Below are 24,951 nucleotides of genomic sequence, written 5' to 3' on the forward strand. Positions count from 1 at the left end.
GGGGGCTTCCCCTCCGGATCCGGCTCAGCTGCATCGGCCCCTCTGCCCCACTTACCTTAGGGGGATCAGCTGCTGCTGCCCCCGCTGCTGCTCTGCTCACCTCTGCTGCTCTCGCCTCCGCTCTGGGTCAGGTAAGGGGGCACACGTGTGTGCAAGACACACGTGTGCCTGTGTCCTTACTCTCCCCGCTGCTCCTAGCTCCCGAGATTTCCAATAAGAATCCATAGTGTCAAAAAAATTCTGACCTGATGTGGTCTTTCTGAGTTCTTTGCAAGAGAGGAGTTCACATATTATTTTTCTATAGTCAAAAGATGAGTGAATGCGAAGAGCTAGTATTTACTGAGGGGTCTAAAAGGTTGCTTAGAGTCTAAGGAGATCGAGAAGCACTAGCCTAGTGGTTTTGAAACTCAAGTAGGAGGGTAGAGTTTTGGGTTTTGCCCCCTGCTGGCAGGGCTATTTCTGTTTTTAAACTGCTGACTCTAACGTTAAATGCATAAAAAGTCCAGGGAGTCAAAAAGGAGGAGTGTTAATCTTTATATGTCTCACATCGCCTCCTGAGCAAGCCTGGAACTTCTGGCAAGAAACAAGCTCCATTTACTCGCTCCTACCCCACAATCCCAGAAGTTTGTCAATGAAGATGACTTAGTGGGGACCTGAGCTCCCACCTGCACACCCACTTCTTATACATGTGGAACACCATAAGCCTGACATCAGGGCAGAGACTGCCTGATGTTAGGCTAACAGTGCCTGAGGAATTTAAAAAGTGGTCATGCAGCTGGGAGTCCCTGCTGCCCACTGTGTTTTAAAGGTGCAGAGTACTGTGAGCCTTTCACAGGGCCATGCACACCTTTCAAAAGTGTATGTGCAACAGGGCACCATGAGCCTAGCACTGGGGAGAGGTATACAGTACACCCTGATCTACCTCCAGGGATTGGGTAGGGGAGGAAGCAATGAGGGCCAGGACTCAGTGCTGCCCCAACCTGATCCCACTGATCAGGCAGAGGGTCCAGGACTGTCCCATGCCCAGTCATGATGCTCAGCTGAGCATTAGGATCCACCAGGGCAGCCATGCTGTACATTCAGTTTAAGGTGTGATACAAACTAGCCCCAAAGATGTTGCTTGTTTGATATATTATCACACCACAACTTGGTTTTAATGTGTATCACGTTACAATTTATGATGTAATTTATACACCAGTCATGCCATAAATGTAATGTTTGCCAGGGGGTTGGAAAAACAGTGTGACAAGAATGCCAAGCAGTTTTGTTTTCTGGGTTACAATACTATAAATTCTGATTTTACCAAAAATTTAGTAATGAGTCTTGAGGTAGTATCTAAATGACCCAAGCAGGGTGGGAGCCCCTTTAAAAAGGCACTATACACAGAAAGTACAGTCCCTGTCTAGAGTATCTTACAGCTTACTGCTGATGAAGGCTTCATTTATACATGTTTTCCTTCTTATTTTAGGTCCCCATCCTGCAAAGTCTTGGGGTCTTTCTTAATTTTACATTGTGCATAATTCAGTGAGGTCAATTGGATTTGCTTCTAGTAGTACTTGTAGGTCAAGGCTTTGCCTTATAAAATCAAATCAAGCAACAAGTGAAAATGCCAATGAAATGATAATTCATAAAATACATTTTTACACTAGTGTTTTATTTCTTATATAATTAAAATTCCTTTTTTTTTTTTTTTTTTAGCCGAATACAATACTCTGTGTCCAGGGGGTGAAGGATTTAGACCAAATCCTATCACTATTATTTTAGAAGGTGAGTTTAATCAGAAAAATGACTATTAACAACTGCAACTAGATAAAAGGCCACGTTTTCAAAAGTCCGTGTAATACATGGATTCTGAGGGAAGACTTCACATTTATTGTACCAAAAAGCCCTAGATTAACACAAGTAGTACCACAGAGGATGGTTCAAGATGATGACTGTACAGCAGATTCCCAATAAAAAATACTCAGAACCCCATCTGGGTGGGTGAACATAAGCTTTTGGGAATGAAAGAAAGGGCTCATACATGTCCATGTTATTCTTTGTTAAGGCCCTTGAAAGTTTGTCCCCTTGAAAAGTACAGTAAAGCCTAAAAAACCCTACAGTTTACCAGTGAAAAGTTAACATCAGTGGAAACTTGCCACTGGCATTCTGAATCCAATGTATTTTTGAGCGGTTTAAAATGAAGGCACGAAAAATTAGAGGCCAGGTTTGCATGGATAGCAATAGAATTTGAACTCCATTATGTTCAACATGCTGAAAATGTGTTCCATAAAAGCTAGCTATATGGAATTATAGCATTTCATCTTCCATTTTATATTGAAGTACACGTGTAAGAGCAAAAATGCATGTGATGTTAATAGCTACTAGTCAGTCATATTTCAGTGGAGTGCTTCAGGTTCCTTGTTTCTTTATATCACAGTGAGAATATGGTGCTTTCTCTTTGCAGACATCGATGAATGTCAGGAGTTGCCTGGTCTTTGCCAAGGTGGAAACTGTATCAATACCTTTGGCAGTTTCCAGTGTGAATGTCCACAAGGCTACTACCTCAGTGAAGAGACACGCATCTGTGAAGGTGAAATTCTTTAATAACTACTCTCCTCCCCGGACATGCACAAATATACCAACACTTTAGCCTTCCACCATGGTTATTTTTCCCCAGCTGTAGAAAATATGATGTTTAGTGGCAGATTGTGGACAAAAAAGTAGTGGTGGTTTCAAATGGTGAGGTATAATAAAAAGAGTACCTTGATTAGAATCCCATGTAATTCATATTAGGAAAGGACTTCAAGGATTTGCTAATTCTTCTCTGTTGCACATGGTGTAATGATAACTTCATAGATTTTGTGATACCCCAGTATTAATGACTCTGCTCTTGTTTGTAAATACAAGCAAATAATGTATGTACAGTAAAAGCTGCCTTAACTGGCACCTTACAAGCCAGCATGCTCTATTGACTGGCATGCTGGCTTATAAGGTAAAAGCGAAACCGGAAGTGCCCACCGTGACACTTTTGGTTTCACTGAGCCCCCGTGGCCCAGAGCAAAGCAGCCTGCGCTGCCAAGCCCCCACAGCCCAGGGCATAGCAGGCTGCGCAGGGCCTGCCTCCCTGTCTCTCAGGGCTTGCAGGAGGGTCGGTGATGCGGTGGGAGGGGTGGCAGTGCCCCAGATGCAGTGGGAGAAGTGGGAGCCCGAACAGGCAAAGACACCTGTTCAGGCCTCTCAATTAACCAGCATATTTTGTTATCCAGCATGTCCTATGGGTTCCAGATAACAAAGCTTTTGCTTTAGTACTAACTCTGGGCTACAGGCCTATGCCAAGGAAGATATGTGAAACCTACAAGGTTCATCTTTTAGAGCGTGTACTTCCATTGAGAAGGAATGTTTTCAGGCTTCCTATGAGAAACATGGCCCGAACTAGAAAATTCCTGAGAGCACAACTCTACCTCCATTTAGATCCTTGTGTTCCCTGGCTTCCTTTTGACCTTAGATGCACAAGACATAAAAAGTGTGCTTTAGTGGGTTCATTTAACCCTGCCAAGTCATATTAGACATATTGTGTGTTTCCCAAAACCAGCTTCTGTAAGGAGCTTGTCAGGCCCTCTAAGCCTCAGTAGATGTCAGAGGATCTCACAGTCTATTACCCAACTTCAGGTGGATTACCTTAGGAATTCAACCTTCATAGGCCTTAAGGAATTGTTTCTGGATCCCTTAACCCCTAGGATGCTTAACTATCTTCCCTCTTTGAGCATGATTAGTCAAAATAGTATTGGTAGCTCCTAGCCCAACTAATTTATTTTTCTTTCTTAGGAACAAAGCCTTAACTAAGGCTTGCAAAGGGCTGGGATACCTCCAGCAAGTGTCCCATGATTCTCTGCTCAATTTTCTCAACTCCATGCTTCCCTGCTTCTTTATCTTACTCCATCTCCCATTCTGCTGGCATCCTCCATGTCCATCTTCTACAGTGTCTTCTGTTCTGCTATTTTAATCTCCTCCAGGCTCCTTGTTTCCTGAAGTTGCATATTTGCATCTTCTTTGAACTCCATTAAATTTGTAGGATGTAGACAATGGTCTACATGGTCAGTCAGAAAAATGGAAGTAGATGGGGTCTGATAAGGTCAGCATAGTGAGGAATATTAAGTCTAATATTCTCTTAGTTTTCTTGCTTCGCATTCTAAATTCAGGATCTAGCAAAAAAAAAAGTCTTAGAAAAATAATCACTACCCTACTTACAAATATGGCTTGCTTAATAGTTCGAGTAATTTCAGTTCTGATGGAGGGGAAAAAAAAGCTTTATAGAGATTGATATACCTATTGAGACCTTTTTCTTCATGGAAGAGTGCTAGAGACAGAATTTTATTTTGACATTAAATCATAAGTCATCAGTCATTTTGATGAGCTGCTTTAAATAATTTGAAACCATTCATGTCAATTCAATTCATTTCCTATTTATTAGGAATAAATGTCTGTCCTAGTTTAAGACTAAGATCTTGGACACACGTTACTTTTGTAGCACTGTATACAGCCTTGCATCACTGCAGAACCAAATGTCACCACTATCAGGCTGTTTGTCATGCTACAAAGATGGCATGCCCATCACTAAAACAGAGGATCCACTACAAAAACTTTCCTGTTTCAAAATTCTAGAGTTACTAATCTGTTAGAAAGTATACTTCCACTTATTTAATTGGGCTTGGTCCTCATCAGTTTGTGAATTACACCTTTTTGCTTGATCTCTCTAGATATCGATGAGTGTGTTGCACATCCCGGTGTCTGTGGTCCTGGCACCTGCTACAACACCTTGGGGAACTACACCTGCATTTGTCCTCCTGAATATATGCAGGTCAATGGGGGGCATAACTGCATGGGTATGTGAAACTTCACATTTATCTGGTATATTGTACTAAGCAAATCTGTGTTGGAATTCATCTGGTTGCTTAAAATATTCCCTACAGCAAGACTGACTTTGAAATTTTAGAAGTTGTGGCCTCTTTTAAGTGTCTTATCAGAACATTAAGTTGCAGCCCTGCTGCTTTAAAGCTCTTCACATCATATCGCTTTTTTCTTACTGCTTACTGCAAAACAACTGTGCCGTGCAGCCAGAAAAGAGATCCATATGGCTGATATGAAATGAGTACAATTCATGAGTACAATACTACTGAGTACAACTTTTTAAATGAAAATCAGAAAGAGCTTTTCATTTTACAAGTCATCTTTTATACTTATATGTGGCTTCCAGGTGGAGAGTTTGCCAGAAAAATGGGTCTGAACAATTTGTACATTTCGCTTTTAGTTTCCTGGAAATGTTTTTGTCTTGTCAGGCATCCATGCCTGAATAGAAATAAACATGTGTCAATGGAGCAAATATATTCAGCCATTCTAATATGAAGACAAAACATGATAAAGTCTTTATTGTTACTTTTTAAATGGTTACTTTTTAAATGTGCTGCACATGCACAGTCTGAGAGTCAGAATAAATAAATCTCAGTGGTGGGGTCTGTAGCTGAAGGGACTTGATTTTCATTTGACTTACCTTGTTGGTTATTTAGTAAGTCTGAGTGTTTTCCCACATGTAGACATGCGGAAGAGTTTTTGCTATAGAAGTTACAATGGAACCACCTGTGAGAATGAACTGCCCTTCAATGTGACCAAGAGGATGTGCTGCTGCACATACAATGTTGGCAAAGCCTGGAACAAACCTTGTGAGCCATGTCCAACACCAGGAACAGGTAAAACCTATGCAGAAAATTCAGTTACAGGCATCTACTTCTTTTCCGATGACAGTAAGTTTCAGTCAAGATCATACCTTTGCTGTTATCCAAAAGGAAAGAAGAATGACAATATTGCTCTTAACTAACATTTTTATGTGAAACAATTTTATCCAGTAGATACAGAAAGGAGTATGTTGGGTTTGTTTTATTAACTGTGAATGGGCTGTATTTTTAGTAATTGCCAAGGCCGCAAGAGGCCTGTGGAGACGCTTGTGTATGCATAAATGAAAATAGCTATTGAAATTTAGGTGCAGTTTTCTAACAAACTGGGTACATCTACACAAGATGCTACTACGCAGTGATTACTATGCATTTATTTGGTACTTGCTTATACAAGTACTGCCGAGATGCTTGTAGCCCAGTATTAGGCTACTGGACAGCAATGTCACTTAAAAGGCATTCAGTGATGTTACTGCTCAGTAACGCCAGGTACTGCGCATTTATTTAGTACTTGTTTAGGCAAGTACTTGTATAAGCCAGTACTAAATAAATGCGCAGTAACTGGAGTTACTGCTCAGTAGCGCCACTGAACACCTTTAAGTGACGCTACTGTGCAATAGCCTAATACTACTGCACAGTAGCATTTTGGCACCGTTTTTGCTACACAACTTTACTGCACAGTAGTATCAGGCTACTGCTCAGTCAGCATCTTGTGTAGACATGTCCACTGCCAAAGGATAAACCCTGAGCAAGCCACTTTTTATGCTGCTGTATAGATGGCTGCAGAGCTCTCATTTATAAAGCAGATGCCAAGCTGCTGAAGACAGACAGTAATGCTGGGCATGTGTCTGCATTGTGGTATTGCTAACATACACAGAGCGAGGGCTCTGGCTGTGTTTAGCGATTCTTCCGTCTGCTTTGGGTTTATTTTAATAGCTCATTGTCCATGAAGGTGGGTGTAATTAGTAAGTGAAGTGCAGTGTACTTAGTGATTTGACTCAAGTTGCAGCAAGGAAAGTTTAGATTAGATATTAGGAAAAATATACTCACTAGGATGGTGGCAAAGCACTGGAACAAGTTACCTAGAGAGACAATAAAATCTCCATCTTTGGCGATTTTTAAGACCCAGCTCAACAAAGCCCTGGCTGGAACGATGTAGTTGGAAATGGTTCTGCTCTGGGCAGGGGGTTGGACTAAATGACCTACTGACCCTTCCAGCCCTCATTTTCTATGATTCTATGACTTACTAACTACACTACAGTCCCAGACAGTCAGCTGTCATTACATGTACCCCATGAACCATCTTGTGAGACCAAACGGAGCAGGGAGGTTTCTATAAATTGGGGGATGGAGGGTTTTGTGCTCTGTGAGCTCTTACCTTCTCATTCTAGGAGTTGCATAATCCATTTCTAGTGTGATGCAAAAGAAGAGGAGACCTTGGTCATATATATGCTGGACATATTTTCTGGTTTTGTTTTATCAGCATCTAGGAATCCAATAGAAAGATCAGAAAGTTTAGAAACATGATAGTCACTTCTAGATTACTTTTTTCCATCCCAGTGCCAGGGATTTCAGGAAAGGAATGAAGAAAACATTCATTTTTTAGCTATCTAAAGCACAAAATTAGAAAGCTGTGTAGCAGAAAAATCAAATCCGTTGTTAGCCCGTACGGTTCATAAATTAATGCTAAGCAGTCAGCTAAGCAGAAGCCTAATAATACATTAGGAAACTATGTACAATAATAGACGTATTGGTACTTCATCATAGGTTGTGATACTCAGCTTGCATGGTATCTTTTGGAGAGTCCCTGTACCTTAATTTGTCCTTTTTCTTTGCCTGGTCTATCTTGTGGCATTGGGAGAAATAATTTAAATAGTGACAAAGCACCCAGGAAGCAGAAATAGGGGATGAAACCAAATCCCTTTCAATAAGCTGGGCACGGAGAATGAAAAAGAAGTATTCTTCTAGGAACCAGATGTGGGAGATGAAGACCTAAGAGGAAATGGGAGGTTGCTGGTATGGGAAACCACAAAGTAATTATGGTTGAATAACTTCATATTATGTGTTTGTGATAAGCTGCAATGTCATCATCGTGATAAAAATAAGACTGTAAAAACACCACTCACTATGTCATTTTATTGTAGCTATTCTTAAATGTCCATTAAAATATCCATTTAAGCAATTCTGTAAGTAGTTATAGGGTTAAAAATAGCTCTCTCTCACAATTCTACCTTGTTGGCTTTTCTCTCAAGTTTTTTTTTTGGTTTTTTGGGGGGTTTTTTGCTGCAGTGGGAGGCATTTTTGATCTCTTATTCCCCTAAAAGGGGGATTGTGTGGGGGGATCAAACACAAATTCCAAATGTAAATGGTTGAATGGCTATATTTGTTGTGAGATAATGAGTATGCTCTGCTTTCTGGGTGTGGGCTGTGCATCACAGAAGCAAAGGTTATGGTGTATTGACCTTAACCAGCTTGCTAAATTAATCTGAATGGATCATTAAAAGCACTATTATACTCTGATGAGAAGTATATTGTTCCTTTAAATGAGCTTCACATGCCACTGCCTTTTCATTTTCTTTCTGAATAACTCTTTCATTTTTTTTCATATTTCTGTTTGACAAACTCTCTTGCTCTGTACAATGTTTTTGGGTAACAGTTTGTAGAGTTTAATGTCTCATGTTGTTGTGAATTACATCCATTATCATTAGGGAGGTCCCAAACCTGCCGTAATGAATGGTTTTTACCTGCAGTGTTTTGCTATCTCCGTCACTTCATGTTTATGACTAAATCTTTATATCTGCTGAATTGTCCAGTTTTAGGAATAGAGGAACTCTGAGAGGGTTGTTACCATTACCTCTCAGATGTCACTCACTTTCTGGAAAGGGTACTATTAAATATTGATATTTAGAAGCAACTTCATATGACACTTGAAAAGTTCAAAACACAAAAGCAGGGATGTGTCAGCAGTAAGTAATTTGTCCCTTTGTGCTTATGCATTGTGGTACAGTCATTATCATCTGAGCATATACTATTTTTACCCATAAAAATCAAAGTGAGACAAACAGAAATTGCATCACTTAGCCGCATGTGCGCCCACAGGAACTGGAACCTTAGGTCTACCACATCATCCTCTAAGACTTGAGTTTACAGAATAACTAGAAGCAGTATTGATTCCTGCTCTTTATATAGGTCAGCCAGTCAGGGATGGTAAGCCCCCGATTTGAAGATGATCTCTACCATGGCTCATGGATAGGTCTTGAGGTGACTTAAAGAGTCCAGTCCTTGAGTCACAGATCAGAAGTTCCAGGAGAGACCAGCCACAGAAGTTGCAGGTGTTTCTGCAAGGGAGAGTAGGCTCTAGGTAGGGATTTTTGTCCTTTTCCTTCTTCTATCTTCTCTGATTTTCCTCAAGTGGCTGCCATTTGGTTGAGGTTGCAGCACCATTGGAGTTGGTTAGCATTTACTAGGCAGCCAGTAGTAGACAGGGATGAGGCATAACTTTGGTAACGGTTACGTAGGTGTTTGCTGGCAGTAGATGATGTTGAGACTCAGAAATGTGAGGTTCTTTTCTAGTTTCTGAAGGCAGCGTTCTGTACTTAGTGCCCAAGTCATTGTTGAAATGGAACTGGGACTTAGACCGAGTTACTTTTGTAAACTTTATCCACATCTTTTTGAAAGATATTCCATCTTAATTTAAAGCTTTCCAAGTGAGTAAGAATCCACTCTGTCTTGGTATTTTCCATTAACATTCTTAATATAGAAATTTAATCTTAGACTCCAAATCATTTGGCATTTTATTTAAATTATTATATTACAATGTCCAAAAGAAAACCGTGTGTATAACTAAGAACACAATGTGTCTGTACATGTTCTCACAATACTTTTTTTTGTCTCCATCTGTCCTATCTCAGTGCAAAATACTTGATTCTCCTAATATTTTACAGATTTGAAATAGATATGCTTCTAAGTGTGTGACATTTCAGAAGTGTGTGTTGGTTGAAACGGGCATCCTTTTTCCCTTTAAAAATTCACTATGAAAGTGTACTGCTTTTTCTTACAAACATTGTTCTGCTAAAGACTCATGCTGACATGGGTGGTTAGTAACAAGTTTACTAGCTGAGCAAGTTTGCTCTGATATCCTGCACTAACTTGCATATCCATTGAATAGCACAACAAGAAGATTACTTCAATGTAAATGAATTTTTTAAATATGTGGCTGCTGCAGATCAGAGCTGTAGACATCACAAACTTTTCTTGAAAAATATGCAACAACTGATGGTAGTGAAAGCCAATAGATGTATATACCCATTATCTTTGAGATGCTGGATTAAAGAATGTATCAGTCCCCTACATTTCTCTTTAGTATCTGTTCATTCCAGTGGAATGGAATCACTGGGATCTCTGAAGATGAATAGAAATTAGGAGAGACCCATGAACATTTTCTGAGAATACATTCAAAGTTACTGCTAAACTTGTCATTTTGCCCGTCTAGATGCTCTCTGTAAGAGACTAGAAAGCAGTAGCAAACCTCAGAAAATAAGCTGAGGACTGCTGAACTGAAAATACTGCTTTCCCCAAGCCATGTATCTGATCTAGGTCCAAACAGAGCTGATGATGATATATGAAAATGTGACTCAATCTCCCAAATGGCAGCTTTGCTTATTGGCATCTGTTCTCTTAAATATTACTGAGGCATGCAGCAATGACTTCCCTACTGCTAGCAGAATTGGCTCAAACTGCCTATGGAAAGCAGAGGAAACTTAAAATAATTCTCAGGGGATTTATACATATTCATTAAAATACATTTTTATTTGTATTTTTCCCTATTTTAGCTGAATTTAAGACCATATGTGGGAACATTCCTGGCTTCACCTTTGACATCCACACTGGCAAAGCTGTTGGTAAGTTTTGCTGAATATATTTTTGCCAAATAATGTTTTGCTGCAGTCAAAACAATAGAATAGTGCTACAATAAATACCATATACCAACAACATATTATAAAACTCTAATTGCATCTTAAAGTTCTGATGAAATTATAAATTATGAGAACAGTTGAAGTATGTGTGTACATATGTGTACATTGTAGTGTACATGTCACTACAATTCAGATTTACTTGGAATAGGAAAGGTTATTCATTTTAGTAAAATATTTGTATGAAAATACCCTCCCTTCATTCCCCAAATAGCATTTGATTTTATTGGCTCTCCTCTTTAGCTGTATAGTCTTCCAGCCTTCTCTGCTTCATCTTGATACTTTCAGAAAAAACGAACAAACAAAAGTTTTGAATAATTTTTTCGAAGTGGTATTAAGTCTGTTCTAATTCCAGTATCCTCTTCTGACCCAGCTGTCTTTTGCTGTCCCTCTCCATGGTTGATAGGTACTTTAAATAATTTGGGGAACTTCTCCACATGCTAAATGCTTTAAAAACCTATTACCAGTATAATGTTCAATCTTATTTCCTTCCAACTTCATTCATCTTCCCTCTTGCACTTTGCTAATCAACTGTAATTTACAATCCACCTTTGTCTCTGGATCACCTTTTGTTGAACTTCATATAATTTATTTTCATAATTGTCAACACGACCCTCATGTTTCTTCTTCCTATATTTATTTTTAATTATATGATGTTGAGTGAAGTTTCTTCAGCTTAGTTGCTAACATAGTGAATCTATGATAGGGTACATAAAGCTATGCAGTACTGCATTTAACCATTGCTAATTCACTTTCAGATATTGATGAATGTAAGGAGATTCCAGGGATTTGTGCAAATGGTGTCTGTATTAATCAGATTGGTAGTTTCCGCTGCGAATGTCCCACAGGATTCAGCTACAATGACCTGCTCCTGGTTTGTGAAGGTGATTTTGAATGACAAATTGGCTTTTATTTCTTTTTTATCTCCACAAGCATGTTTATTCTGAAGGGAAGTAGCAACGCACACTTTTTATGCTATGAATACTTTAAGGGAAGCAGGTTGAAGGCTTTCTTTCAGTGACCCAGCTGACAAAATATACTCAGGATATATTTATATTTAAGCGGTACCCACATGCTCCAGTCAGTTTTTGTTACGTTTGTTTTTAATCAACTGCTGTCTCTTTATTGGGATCTTTAACATTTTTTTTAGCTAACAGATCTTTTCATTACCTTCCTGTAAGGACTTCCCTTATGTAAGGACCAAAAGCTCCCTCTTGAACAATTTTGCCAACGCACTTTATTCCAGACCTATTTATCAGTACTGTTACAGGCTGAAACTCTTATTAGTCATGCCCGACTATGCAATGTGCTTGTAATGATGACTTAATTACCACACTGACTTTCACTTGTACCATAATTTCTGATCTGAAGTCTGGAGATGAAATACTGCCCCTTCTGAATTCAGCGGTACTTTTGCTTTGACTTTTAGCATCCTCACAGTAGCAGGCTAGAATACTAACCAACTACACCACCTATCCTGTTGCTGTAGTTAATTGTTCCTTTGGTTTGAGTTATATAAAGACATTTACAGTTTGTCAATATAGTAGACAGGGGCTTGACTTAATCAAGTTTGATACTTTCTTTAGCCTAAATTTCATTGATGGAATGTCATTAACTTCAGTAGAGTTGCTCTTGTTTTGTCAGTGAGAGTAGAATTAGGTCAGTTTTAGGGAATTTGCATGCAGATTATCCTTGCACAAGACTAAAAGTGTAGTCTACAGTCTCCATCAAAGCAAATATAGTATGGTACCTAGCATTTGATCAAGGATTCTTGACATTGCAGATATTGATGAGTGCAGCAATGGAGACAACCTGTGTCAAAGAAATGCAGACTGTATCAATAGTCCTGGCAGTTACCGATGTGAATGTGCTGCGGGTTTCAAACTTTCACCCAATGGAGCCTGTGTTGGTGAGAAATAAGTTGATACCAGTAGTTGCTGCATATATTTGTATCTTTCAAATGGACATATTTCCCTTGGAGGTACAAGAAAAACAATTATTTACTGGGTTTCTGTGCTTTCCGCTATGGTCAGGCACACACATTTATTTTCCAGGCAAGTTTCTTTTTTCATAACAAACTGGATAAAATTTTAAAACAACATTCTTGAGGTCTCAGATATATTCTAGCAGTAGTTTGACCTCAATATTTGTAGAAAAAAAGAAAGTTCCTTGTAAAGCCAGTTTTGTTATGATTCAGTTTTGATTATGAGTAATTTTGAATCTGGCTTTAATAATTATTAACAGATTTTAAAAACATGTTTGTGAAAAATAAATGAATAATACAAATCAATAATGTGTACCATGTGTTTTATACTTTTGTTATAGATCGCAATGAGTGCCTGGAAATTCCTAATGTTTGCAGTCATGGCTTGTGTGTGGACATGCAAGGAAGTTACCAGTGCATCTGTCACAATGGTTTTAAAGCATCCCAGGACCAGACTATGTGCATGGGTATGGAAAGCAAATGCCTTGAGTTCTAAACAGTGGAAAATATCTAGAAATTCTGAACCATATTGAAGTCAAAGTTTCATCAAAGCCCTGGTTCCTATATATCAGACAACTTTGAATTTCTTGAATAAAATGCAAAATGCATTGTTTGGAATAAAATATGCTGTGTCTCCATCTGGCCATATATGTGCTATCTTAATATTAATGGGCAAAACCTAGCATTTATTGTGATTAAATCCCAACTTCCAGTATGCTGAAATGGTGACAGGAAAGAGCTGTTCCTGAGAGATATGTAAATAGGAAAATGAAGGATTTTTGTTCATGTTTTCTGTTTTGATTTTTTTTTTACTCTAAACACTGTATTGTCAAAAGGAACTAACTCATGAATGAATTCAGTTCCTTTTAGTGTGGCTGGTTGGTGCTTTGGACAAACGGCCAAAATATGTCTACTGCTGCTCTTGGTTTTTGTGTAAATTCTGTCTCTAATAGGGGAAATACAAATTCAGTTTCTAGACATATAGCTTGTGTTTCAGAATTGGTTCCTCGTATTTATTTTACAGTCATTTACATGGTGCTGTGCATCCATGTATCTTCCTTTTTCATTTTTAAACAGAATCATATGCCTCAAACTTTCTCAGAAGAGTAATTGGTCAACTGATTTTAAAAAACAGTAAACTTTCAAAGAGTGTTTATTTAGAATAGTAGATGTAGTAATTTTTTAAATAGTAGTTTTCAGGACTGAAATATAAGACTTTTAACAACTGCTTATTAGGACTGTGAGCAATTTTGCCGACCATTTCGTTTTGACGCTGTTTCAATTCATTTCAAGCTTGAAACAGCGAAATTGAAATGAAATGAAGGGCTTTGAAACAGCATCAAAACAAAACAAGGCTAGTCAAAACATTTCGAAAGTTTCAAACATTGCGAATTCAAAGCAGCCAACAGCCAGGTGGCAGGAGATGCAGGAAAACCAGGATTGTGCTCCCAATGGCTCAGCAGCCCCGTGTGGCTTAGCTGGGCAGGGAGCACAGCCCTAGCTCTCCCTGCATCTTCCACCGCTGGGCTGTAGGAAGCTGATCGCAGCACAGGGGAAGGGAACTGAGCCTGGGCTCAATTCCCCTCCACAATGCTGCGATTGGGCTGGGGAAGGGAACTGGGCTGAGTTCCCCTCCCCAGCGCTACAATCGAGCTAGGGAAGGCAACCCAGCCCAGCTGATCTGAGTTCCCCTCCCCAGCGCTATGAACTCTTCCTTATCGTGATTGTAGGGCTGGGAAGGGGAACTCACAATAGGGCTCAGTTCCTTTCCCCCACTCCCTGGTCCCAAGTGGCAGCACCTTGCTTCCCTCCCTCATCTGGTAGGCAGATCAGGGGCCCGCAACCCTGGGAGGACTGGCATAGTCCCCACAGCCCTCCTGGGGTTGCGGGCCCCAGATCTGCCTGCTGGATGAGAGAGGCATTTTTGAGCTTCCCCCTTATAGCCTATGGGCAAAATGTCAAAACAGCATCACTGTTTCATTGAAACAAAACAGAACAGCAATTTCAAATCCAAATGAAATTCAAAACAAAGCGCTGTTCCATCAAAACCTTGAAACAAGTCAAAATGGGATGGGGCCGTTTCGCACAGCCCTATGCTTAGTGTAAAAAAAATCTCTGGAATCCTGCCAACTCTTAACACAAAAATTCTAAAATTCCCTGCCTCCCACAACTCAATAACTATAAATAGCATGTAAATGCATATAAATAACGAAGGACAGATAAGAACCTAGAGTCTGACTGATTAATTTTCTCACAATTTTTGCATATGCTAAAAAATTCTTGCAGTATTTTATGAAGAATGTCTAGACTCCTCCTAAATTTCAGTGATCTAGTAGCATGGTTGGAAGTCCTGTTCCTGCTAAGTCAACTCCTTTCATGCAGCCCTTAACAGGGAAAATGAAATAAATGAATTTTATAGTTACCACATATTGCAGCTATGTCCCTGGCCTTAAAAACTGATGGAACCCCAGAAATAGCTCAGAGGTTTTGCACTTGAATCTAGTACCTACCACTTTTCTAATCAGTGCTTTGTGGACAAATGTTTTTAACATTTTAAGTCTTCTCTGTGCTTCCAAAATTTAAGTCACATTTAAAGACACTCTGTATTTTCTTAGTGTTACTTTTCTATTTAAACATTCTTTGTAGTTGTCATAGGAATATGGTGTGAAGAAGAACAGGAGAGACAGTGTCCCATATTAATGTAAATAGGATCACAGCTATAAAATACAACATACACAAACATTGTGTAAACCTAAGGGGAGGCCAGAGACACTCAGGTACTATACTGTTAACTAGTATTGGTATTCAGAAAAGCATTCTAACATGTAAAGCATCTGCACAGGCAGATTCACCATCCAATTGACTAAAGTACAAAAGAAGCTATTATTCATTTTGAGTGCAACCAGAACGGTGCTACAGGCTGAACGAACCAAAAAGAAGGGATTATCATTGGCCCAAAAGGATTACAATGACTAACTACAAAGGACCCTTTTTTTAACGGGACCTCAAGGTAAATTAAAAAACCTGCAGCCCAAATGTCTGCAGTCAGTTACTGAGCATATCTCTGAGTTCCAAAAGCAATTTGTATTGTCCTTCCTGCCCACAGAGAAGTAACTAGGATTTTTTGTGCGCTGGGTATCAGGGGCAACCAGGGCAGCAGTGGTGGCCAGGCCAGCAACAGTGCTGCCTGCCATTCTTGTGCCCACTCTATGATGGTACCCAGGGCCAGTGTTCTGCTTGCCTATCCCAAGTTACACTTCTGTCCACCCACACTTAGTGGCAGCAGCAAGATTCAAGAGGCAAATTGTTTTACAGTTCAATTTGCCAGCTTCTCTTCTCCTGTTATTATAACCCGTCTTATTGTCTCCGTTATTAAAAAAATGTAAAAAATTAATTACACAATAATATCCTGCTTATTTACACAAGAATTTGCAAACTTCTGCAAAAATAATAAGTTCTAAAATGTTTTTGTTAAAAAGCTGAGATAAAAGATTGAAATTTACATCTTAACACACAGCTGGAAAGACAAGTTCCTTTGTACAAGTTCATTTCTCTCTGCAGATGTTGATGAATGTGAGCGCCATCCATGTGGAAATGGAACTTGTAAAAACACGGTTGGATCATACAACTGTCTGTGTTACCCAGGATTTGAGCTCACTCATAATAATGATTGTATGGGTAAGTGCTTTAACCCAAACTTTCCTTTCACTGCTGCTACTTTGGGGTCATAGCAGCTGCATGTAAAATAACCAACAAAACAGAAGTGAAAATCAGAAATTGATTCAAAATAGTAGGAAAGATAAATACACACTGCTTATCTGTTACCTCTGTGAGCTTTGGTTACTACCATTTTCTCATCTAATTATTCTTTTTTCATGAACATAAAGGTTTTTCTTGTTTTACGCTTTAAAAATATAAAGTCTAATCTTTTGTATGGTTGGAGCTGTTTAGCTTTGCTTTGACAGTGCAAAACAGCCCTAAATCCAGTAAGTCTAGTTGCTGGAGCACTGCCTCTATGCAAGGAATTTTTGAGTGAAGTAATACTATAACATTTGTTCTTGGCACCTTCTCTCCAGTGTGAAGATGTATGGGGAAAAAGAGATGCAGCTGACCCCTTATACCCAGCTGCTCCTGAACCCATTGGTAGTCAGCAAAAATCTTATCTGGAACTAGTCGAAGATGTTCATGGCTCTAGGATCGGGGGTTTCAGCTGTGGCTTAAAGTCACTTTTGCATCACTGCACACTCTCAATTAAGATTTGTGCAGAATGCCCTTCCGTCCTAGTAGAGCATCAGGGACTGATAATTTAAGTGACAGTTTACCTAAACTTATAATGCATTTTTCCTTTCCTCTTCCTCATTATAATACCCATCACTACGTTAATAACTTGTCACCTGGTCATTTTAGCCCTTAGTAGCTGAGCCTTCCTCAAAAGCATGATACCAGGAAAGAGGAATTCAGTACAAAAAAAATATCAGTTGGTTTCCCAGACTGCCCTATCTTTCTGAAATTATTTCTTACTCGGAGTTATTGTTGTTTCTTGTCTTCTAAAGAAGACTGCTAAACTTCTGATAGTTTTGTACAACTACAGTTCCTGGATCATTTTATGAGACAGTTCCTGGACTAGAAAACAGGTTAAGGCCATGAACAGGCATTCATTTCTAGTAGGAGAAATTTTTTAGAAATTTCCCCTGCAGGAAATTGTTCTGGGAGATGGAGCAGTTCAGGCACCCAGTGTGTAGCTTCCCCTTCTTCCTTTCTCTCCATGCCTTCTCCAGACCAGTGATCAGTCTGGGGAAGGTGTAGGGATCAGGCTGCTCCACTCCTTGTCCTGGGGGATAGGAGTAAAGGGATAGGAGCAGGCCCCACCTGCTCCCCAGACTAGGAACCCCAGCGGGGCTGCAGACACCAGCTTTTTTGTTATTTATTTGGGTTTTTTTAAATTTAATATCAAAGCCAGCACCCATTACCCTGTATGCAGGGAGCTGCAGATACAGGGCTGTCAAGTGCTGTGTGGGAATAGGGGGAGCTTCTCTCCATATTGATGTGTGGGACACTTCAAAGTCAGCACCTGCAGCCCCCCTGCCAGGAGCAGAGGTAACAGGGGATAAAGTCCCCACCATGTTCCCCAGCCCAGGGCAGTCCTCCAGCTGCTCCTTGTCTTCCTGAGCCAGACTGGCAGAAGAGTATACAAACATTTGTTTTTGCAAGGGAAAGATCTTCCAGAAGGGGCCTGTTCCTGAGAAACATTGAACTGGCTTGTACACTTGTCATTTCTACTGGGAGAATGGTGATTCTCCTGGTAGAAAGTAATGCTTGTATGTGGTCTATGTCTCTATAGATTCCTTCCTTTTGAATGGAGAGTAAACTTTCATAGTGGCTGAATGAAAAAAAAGTAATAAAGTTTATTAAATTCATAGTTTCATAGTTTCTAGGGTCGGAAGGGACCTGACCAGATCATCTAGTCTGACCCCCCTTTCTGGCAGGAAAGAATACTGGGGTCAAATGACCCCAGCAAGATGTTCATCTAACCTCCTCCTAAACACCCCCAGGGTAGGAGCCTGCACCACTTCTCTTGGAAGCTGGTTCCAGACCCTAGCCGCCCTGACTGTGAAGTAGCGCCTCCTGATATCTAGCCTAAACCTACCCTCTGCCAGCTTGTGACCGTTATTCCTGGTCACTCCTGGCAGTGCTCGGGGGAACAGTGACTCCCCCAATGCCTGCTGATCCCCCCTGACTAGTTTATAACAGGCCACAAGATCCCCCCGATTCCTTTTGCTTCCAGAAAGGAGACCAAAAAAAAAAAAGCCTTCGTATGTCTTTTTGTTCCAAGAGAAAACCAAAATACAGTTTATAAATAAATCTTCTAATTCCCTTCCCTCTCTAGGAGGGGAAAAAAATCAAAACTTACTGCAGAAGAGAACAAACTCTATCCCATAAACAGGACAAAGTTTGTGGTTCAAAGAGGAGGTCCTTTCTATCTGTGGCAGTATAGCTGTTGATCTGTTTCCTCTGAGTAGCCCTTAGCTACCTCCCATTATGGCTCCAGGTAGTGTTTTCACACTCAAGTTCACTCACAATAATGACCATGTACACCTGTCTTCCCAGCCTGGAGCCCCAAGGCTTTTTTCTTCAGCCATGCCACTGCCCATCCCAAAACATTGAGCGGTAGTATAGCCCATCATAAGGATATATTCAAATACAAATATCTGAATAAAATAAGTAGTATAGAAACGGAATGGTTCACAGAGTGATATAGTCACTGCTCCACTCAATCAGGTGGATGATCCAGCCATATAGTTTTGAAACCATTGCTAGATACTTCAGAGGAAATGTGTTTTCAATTTAAATAATTTATGCTTTATTATTTAAAACTTTCTCTAACCCAGGTAGACTGTCTGTTCAGAAGACTTATCCCATTTCTTATGCTACCTGGCTCTTTTTATTTTTTCTTTTCCTTCCAGCCAAACCCAACACTTCTGTCTTCTGCATTTTCCTTGTGCATTAAGGTATATGTCTGCATTACTGAAAGGATGTTATGGAGCTAATTCAGCCATCTGAAAGCTGTCTTTTCTCTGTTAAGTTTTCCTGAACTAGAGAATCAGCATGTAGGAAGCAGGGTGATTTCATTCCAGCTGTAATACACATTTTTAAAAACCTGAAAAATGACAAAGCAGGTTCAAGGGAAACTTGAGCACAAATAAAAATCCAGATAAAACCCAGAACACTCCAAGTAACATTTTTTTCTCTAGCATTTTCTTCTACTAACTGAAGTTAGTATCACAAAAAGAATCACTTGGCAGCAGTTGAATGTCTCCAGATGCAGTAGCTGAGGTAATACCACAAGTTAAAAATTATAATAGCCTATAAAGAGAGTGTTGTTTAAATAGAACATGTACCTTAATGCACTAGAGGGAGAGTTACTTTCCACTGTCTGTCAATTGTTCCCTTACTGCTTAAGATTTGTCTTTTCCATGGAATTATATATTGAAACTCCAATGTGTTTATAATATACTGATATATACTATGCCTGCATATACATTCTAATTGTCAGACCTCTTAGAAGGGTTCAACTCTTAACTGGTTTATTTACAGATATTGATGAGTGCAGTTCCTTCTTTGGTCAGGTGTGCAGAAATGGACGATGTTTTAATGAAATTGGTTCATTCAAATGTTTATGTAATGAAGGCTATGAACTTACTCCAGATGGCAAGAATTGCATTGGTATGTATTAAACTAACTGGAGATTCCAAACTTTGTCTTACTTGAAATAAACGTCTGGCCATGTTTAGAAGGAAATATTACTGTACAGTCTTAATATGAGTGAAAATATTGAGAATGAAAAACTGACATTATGAAACCTGGTGATATAAGTGCGAGGAAGTTTTTAGAATAATGTCATTTGTCTTCATCAACTTAGAGCAGAGGTGTCAAACTCACCTTGTGCCCCAGCCTAGATCCAGGCCACAGGGCTCCTTGCAGGCCAGATCCAGCCTGGGGCATGAGGAAGTGGTGAGGACAGCTTCAGCTCCAACCTCGAGCATGCTTCAGCAGTTCCAGCACAGGTCACATGGTAGGGACTGGCAGCCAGGGAGGGCCACAGAAATGGTGACAGGTGAAGTGGCCGGAAGGCAAATGGGTCTGTGTCTGCCTTTGTTCACCCTCCTGCTGCTGAGTACCATGTCCATCAGGGCCCAAATGTCCCTCATTCTACAGCAGGCCATGCTCATCAGCCACACCCCGAAACTTCATGTGGCCCACTGGTAGTCCAGCAGACTGGATAGAGCACCTCCATGGCATGCATCCAGGCTATGGGCTGCATATTTAACACTCCTGACTTAGACTGTTAGAGAAAAGAAGTCAGGAGAGACATTATAGGCTCATAACATTAAACTGACACTAATTTATATCTGTTTTGTGAATGCCAATACTTTAACCCATTGGTATGTAAAGGTAAAGCCACAAAAGAATTAATTAATTTCAAAATTACCGAATCTTTTTCACTTATTTTTATTTTCTTAAGATACAAATGAGTGTGTGGCACTTCCTGGTTCGTGCTCTCCTGGTACGTGCCAGAACTTGGAAGGTTCATTCAGATGCATTTGTCCACCAGGATATGAAGTGAAAAGTGAAAGCTGTATAGGTAAGACTCACTGTTACAGTTGTTTACTAATGTAAGAAAGACTGTCTGGTGCAAATTTGATGGAAACAACATCTCACTTTTGCTGGTGAAAAGCCTCTTCTTTGTTTTGAAAAATCGGCATGACAGGAAACGTGTAAGAGGGAATTAATAGCAGCCATTATCAGGTGTCTTTTTAACCAGCAGGGAAGTTGTTACATGATATGATAAGAGCAAAGGAAGTAAGTATTCAGTGTTTTTCATTAATGCAAATCGAAGAATATTTTGTCAAGTGTTCAAAGAATTTAGTGTTTTTTCTTCTTTTCCTAATCTTTTTTTCCAAATGTCAATAAAAAGGGACCATCAACTGAATTCATACAGCATTTACGAAAGTTGTACTCTTTGGTAAACAATACAAGAAGCAGCTCTCAGACGTGTCTCATGTCTGAGAACTATGAAGTTTAAAAATCTTGATAATTGCTGTTGAGCTTGTTTTCTTTATAGAAGGAGTTTTCTAAATCAGCTCATCTTAACAAATGTTTTGAGATGTGTAGAGCAAAACAGGTCCTTGTATCAGCTTATTTATTGCAGTCTCAAGAACAGTATTTTTCAGAACCTTGTGGACAGCTAGTTCAGCACTTGAATATCACTTGCTCATTTATGTTTTCTAAAAATAAATGAAAGAGTTCTGCTTCAGTGCAGCAAGAAATTGAAATCATAGTTACTAAACCAGAAACAATGCAAGTTACAGTACTCTTCAACAAAACAAAGACAAGGACTCCCATAAACCTAGAAGTAAATCATAATTAAGTTCAGATTAATCACATGATACCCTCACTCAGGTAGAACTTCCACTGAGGTTATTGAGAAGTTTGCCCACATAAGAACCAAAGAAAATCATGATAAACATGTCAGGATTTGGTTTATAACAATTTAATCTTTCTAAATCCTGGACAAAGACCAGATCTTATCAAAGACTTTTCCTCGTGAACAGTACAGTGTATTTTCCAAACTTGCAAGTTCTCTCATTCCTGTGCATCATTCCACAATGTTTGGGTTGCCTGCCAGTTTAACAGTTTCTTTTGGCAGCTGCCATTCCCTATATTAATAGTTGTATTTGAGACTAATCCATATAATCTATGATTGTAAAATCATGAATTCAAAACAAAAACTCAAATCCCATGAATTACCACTGTTTATGACAATTTTTAATATCCTTTCAGTATCTCTAATGTTTTATTATGGCAACACTATACTAAGTGCCCAATATTTTCTTTGACCAGCTTATGGTTCTAGCAAACACTGAAATCAGAATTCTGGCTTTCTTTGGTGTTGTGTCCAAGGAAGTATAACAATACTTTGTGCGAGTGTGATTCTATTTATATCTTGATTTAATATTCTTTCAGGCCTTGTAACCTGATAATCTGCTTTTCTTATGTGCTGGTATATTTATAATGCAATCTCTCACCTTAACATGTGTTTGTTAGTACTGAATTCAACTCTGCCACCTGTGCAACTGAAGTTAAGCATGTGTGAATGAAGGCAGAATGTATCACTCCATATGAGATAAAGTCTGGTGCAATTAGAGTGAATTCAGTTATCACCATTCTCTTTCAACTGCATTATTTGCCATCATCCTTTCAAGCTAATTAGCCTGCCTCTGGAACAGATATAACTACACTGTTCCTGGTTCTCAGGGGCAACCCGGTATGCTTGAGGATAGTGCTACTTGACACAGTTTTACCATATAGATGTGGCTCCTGTGACCTAACTACTAGGGGTGTGTGAAATTCGATTCAGATTCGACCCAGACCAGGGACGGTGATTTGATTCATTGATTCGAATCACTGTCCCTGATTCAATTCGGCCAAATCCGAATCTGAAGATTCAATGCTGATTCAGAGAATCAGTGATTTAGACATACACACAACTTTAAAAGTGTTTTCTACATACCTCGAGGCACCAGGCGCAGCTTGTGATCGCTGTGATGCTGGGGCAGATGAAGCGTTCCACAGGAGTGCAGAGGGACCCCCACATGCTTGGCGGCGAACACAGAAGTACTTCCAGTCCGTTTTCAGGTCCACCAGGGAACGTGCCGGGGACCCCCCACACACCTCCCCTGCTCAGCAATCGGCCTCGGGGATGTCTGTAGGCCTGTGCAGTCAGCAGGTGCTTTGAGGAAAATATTGTGAGGATGCGGATACATACACAGAGCAGTTGAACTGTTCCTAAATGTCACTGGTACAGAACCAGTAAGGGTGTGGGAATGAGCTCGCAGCACACCAGGCGTCTTGGGGGTTGGGAGATTGCAGTGGGGTGGGACAAGGAGAAGAGTGCTTGCACTCCTGCTTTGGGCAAGCATGAGTGACCTGTGGCTGGGGGCGTTTTCACTATTCTACTTTCGCTTGTTTCCTAAATATAAGTTCAGTAAATTTCAATACCCTGCAGATGATCAAAGTCTGCAATGGGCTTGCCTGACTTGGGAGTGGGGGGTACTTAGACCCATGCATTTTTGTTCCCAGGGGCTGGGGGATCATGATAATGGGTTTCAGTCAAGTAGGGAGCAAGGACATTGCTGTGGGAACTGAAGAGCAAAGCACTGTGGAATGCCTGGAGGACGGAGCAGACCCATGTCACAGAATGGTTGGTATCCATACAAAATACTGGACCAGTTCTCAGTGAACCAGGTCAAATTCATACTTGATTTTCAGGTAACATTTTGAATAATTTCAGGCAGATTTAAACTAGTTTAACAGGCTTGTACGTCCATCCACTTCAGATTTAAACCACGTTTAAACCATTCAAAGTGTTATATGTGCCCATGCCCACAACTGATAGTCTGTCCTCCCCAGAAAAGACAGGCAATAACAATACATTTACCTTTTGTTCAGAGCTAGTTTAAGTGTGTGCATGTGTTATACTGTTTTAGTTTTTGGTACATCGTAGCTTCCCTGCAATCTGCATTAAATTATGGCACTCTGTAGTCCAAAAGGGTTCCTTAGAAAAGCATTATAGAATCAATGCGTCAGAAGGGACCTAGACAGATCATCGAGTTCGACACCCTGCCATGGGCAGAAAGGAGCACTGGGGGTGGCAGGGGTCATAAGACCCCAGCCAGGTACCTATCCAGTCTCCTCCTGAAGATTTCCAGGGAAAGTGAGAGCACCACCTCTCTGGGAAACCCATTCCAGGCTCTGCCCACCCTTACAGTGAAGTAGTTATTCCTAATATCTAACCTAAACCTGTCCTCCCACAGCTTGTGGCCATTGTTCCTGGTGACTCCAAGAGGGGCCCTGGTGAACAGACTGTCCCTGAGTCCCTGCTGGTGGCCCCTGATAAAGTTGTAGGCAGCCACAAGATCCCCCCTCAGTCTCCTCTTGCGGAGACTGAAGAGATTCAGGTCCCTCAGCCTCTCCTCATAGGGCTGACCATGGAGGCCCTCAACCATATGAGTGGCCCTCCTCTGGACCCTCTCTAGGTTCTCCACATCCCTCTTGAAGTGCGGTGCCCAGAACTGGACACAGCACTCCAGCGGAGCAAGACCTCTCTGGACCTGTTAGTGATGCATGACAGGGTGCGGTTGGCTCTGCCTATTGCTTCGTTGCATTGGCGACTCATATTCATCCTGGAGTCAATCCTGATTCCAAGACCCTCTTTGCCTCTGCGCTGCTGAGAAGGTCAGCCCCTAACCTATAACCATAATGCTGGTTCCCTCTCCCCAGGTGCAGCACCCTGCACTTGTCCTTGTTGAACCGCATCCTGTTCAGATCTGGCCACTTCTCTAGCCTGTCCAGGTCTGCCTGGATGCAGTCCCTGCCTGCCAGTGTATTCACTTTACCCCACAGCTTGGTGTTATCAGTGAACTTGAACAGGGTGCTCTCCACACCCTCGTCCAGGTCGCTAGTGAAGATGTTGAACAGCACCGGCCCAAGGACCGAGCCCTGGGGGACTCTGCTGCCCATACCCGTCCAGGTTGACATTGACCCGTCCACCACCACCCTCTGGGATCACCCCTGGAGCCAGTTTGCCACCCATGTGACTGTGCATTTGTCAATGCCGCAGTCCCTCAGCTTGCCCACCAGAATTGGGTGGGACACTGTGTTGAAGGCCTTCTGGAAGTCCAAGAAGATGACATCGACTTCCTCCTTCCCATCTAAGCTCTTTGTT

General features: G+C 40.6%; 1 protein-coding gene across 4 annotated transcripts in view; it reads left to right on the forward strand.

The window, feature by feature from the left end:
• The window catches only part of FBN2 (fibrillin 2), a 283,527-nt gene that overhangs the window by 218,362 nt on the left and 40,214 nt on the right, over positions 1–24,951 (forward strand). For 3 of the 4 annotated variants that reach the window (XM_019554934.1, XM_019554937.1, XM_019554936.1), the window contains 11 exons: positions 1,699–1,767; positions 2,447–2,572; positions 4,740–4,865; positions 5,574–5,726; positions 10,541–10,609; positions 11,440–11,565; positions 12,465–12,590; positions 13,007–13,132; positions 16,227–16,343; positions 19,761–19,889; positions 20,689–20,808. In XM_019554934.1, coding sequence (XP_019410479.1) covers positions 1,699–1,767; positions 2,447–2,572; positions 4,740–4,865; positions 5,574–5,726; positions 10,541–10,609; positions 11,440–11,565; positions 12,465–12,590; positions 13,007–13,132; positions 16,227–16,343; positions 19,761–19,889; positions 20,689–20,808 — 1,287 coding nt within the window. The remainder of the gene's footprint in view (positions 1–1,698; positions 1,768–2,446; positions 2,573–4,739; positions 4,866–5,573; positions 5,727–10,540; positions 10,610–11,439; positions 11,566–12,464; positions 12,591–13,006; positions 13,133–16,226; positions 16,344–19,760; positions 19,890–20,688; positions 20,809–24,951) is intronic. The other variant, XM_019554938.1, reaches the window with a different exon arrangement.

Source organism: Crocodylus porosus, unplaced genomic scaffold, assembly GCF_001723895.1.
Source record: "Crocodylus porosus isolate Cpor-Errol unplaced genomic scaffold, CroPor_comp1, whole genome shotgun sequence".
Lineage (NCBI taxonomy): Eukaryota > Metazoa > Chordata > Crocodylia > Crocodylidae > Crocodylus > Crocodylus porosus.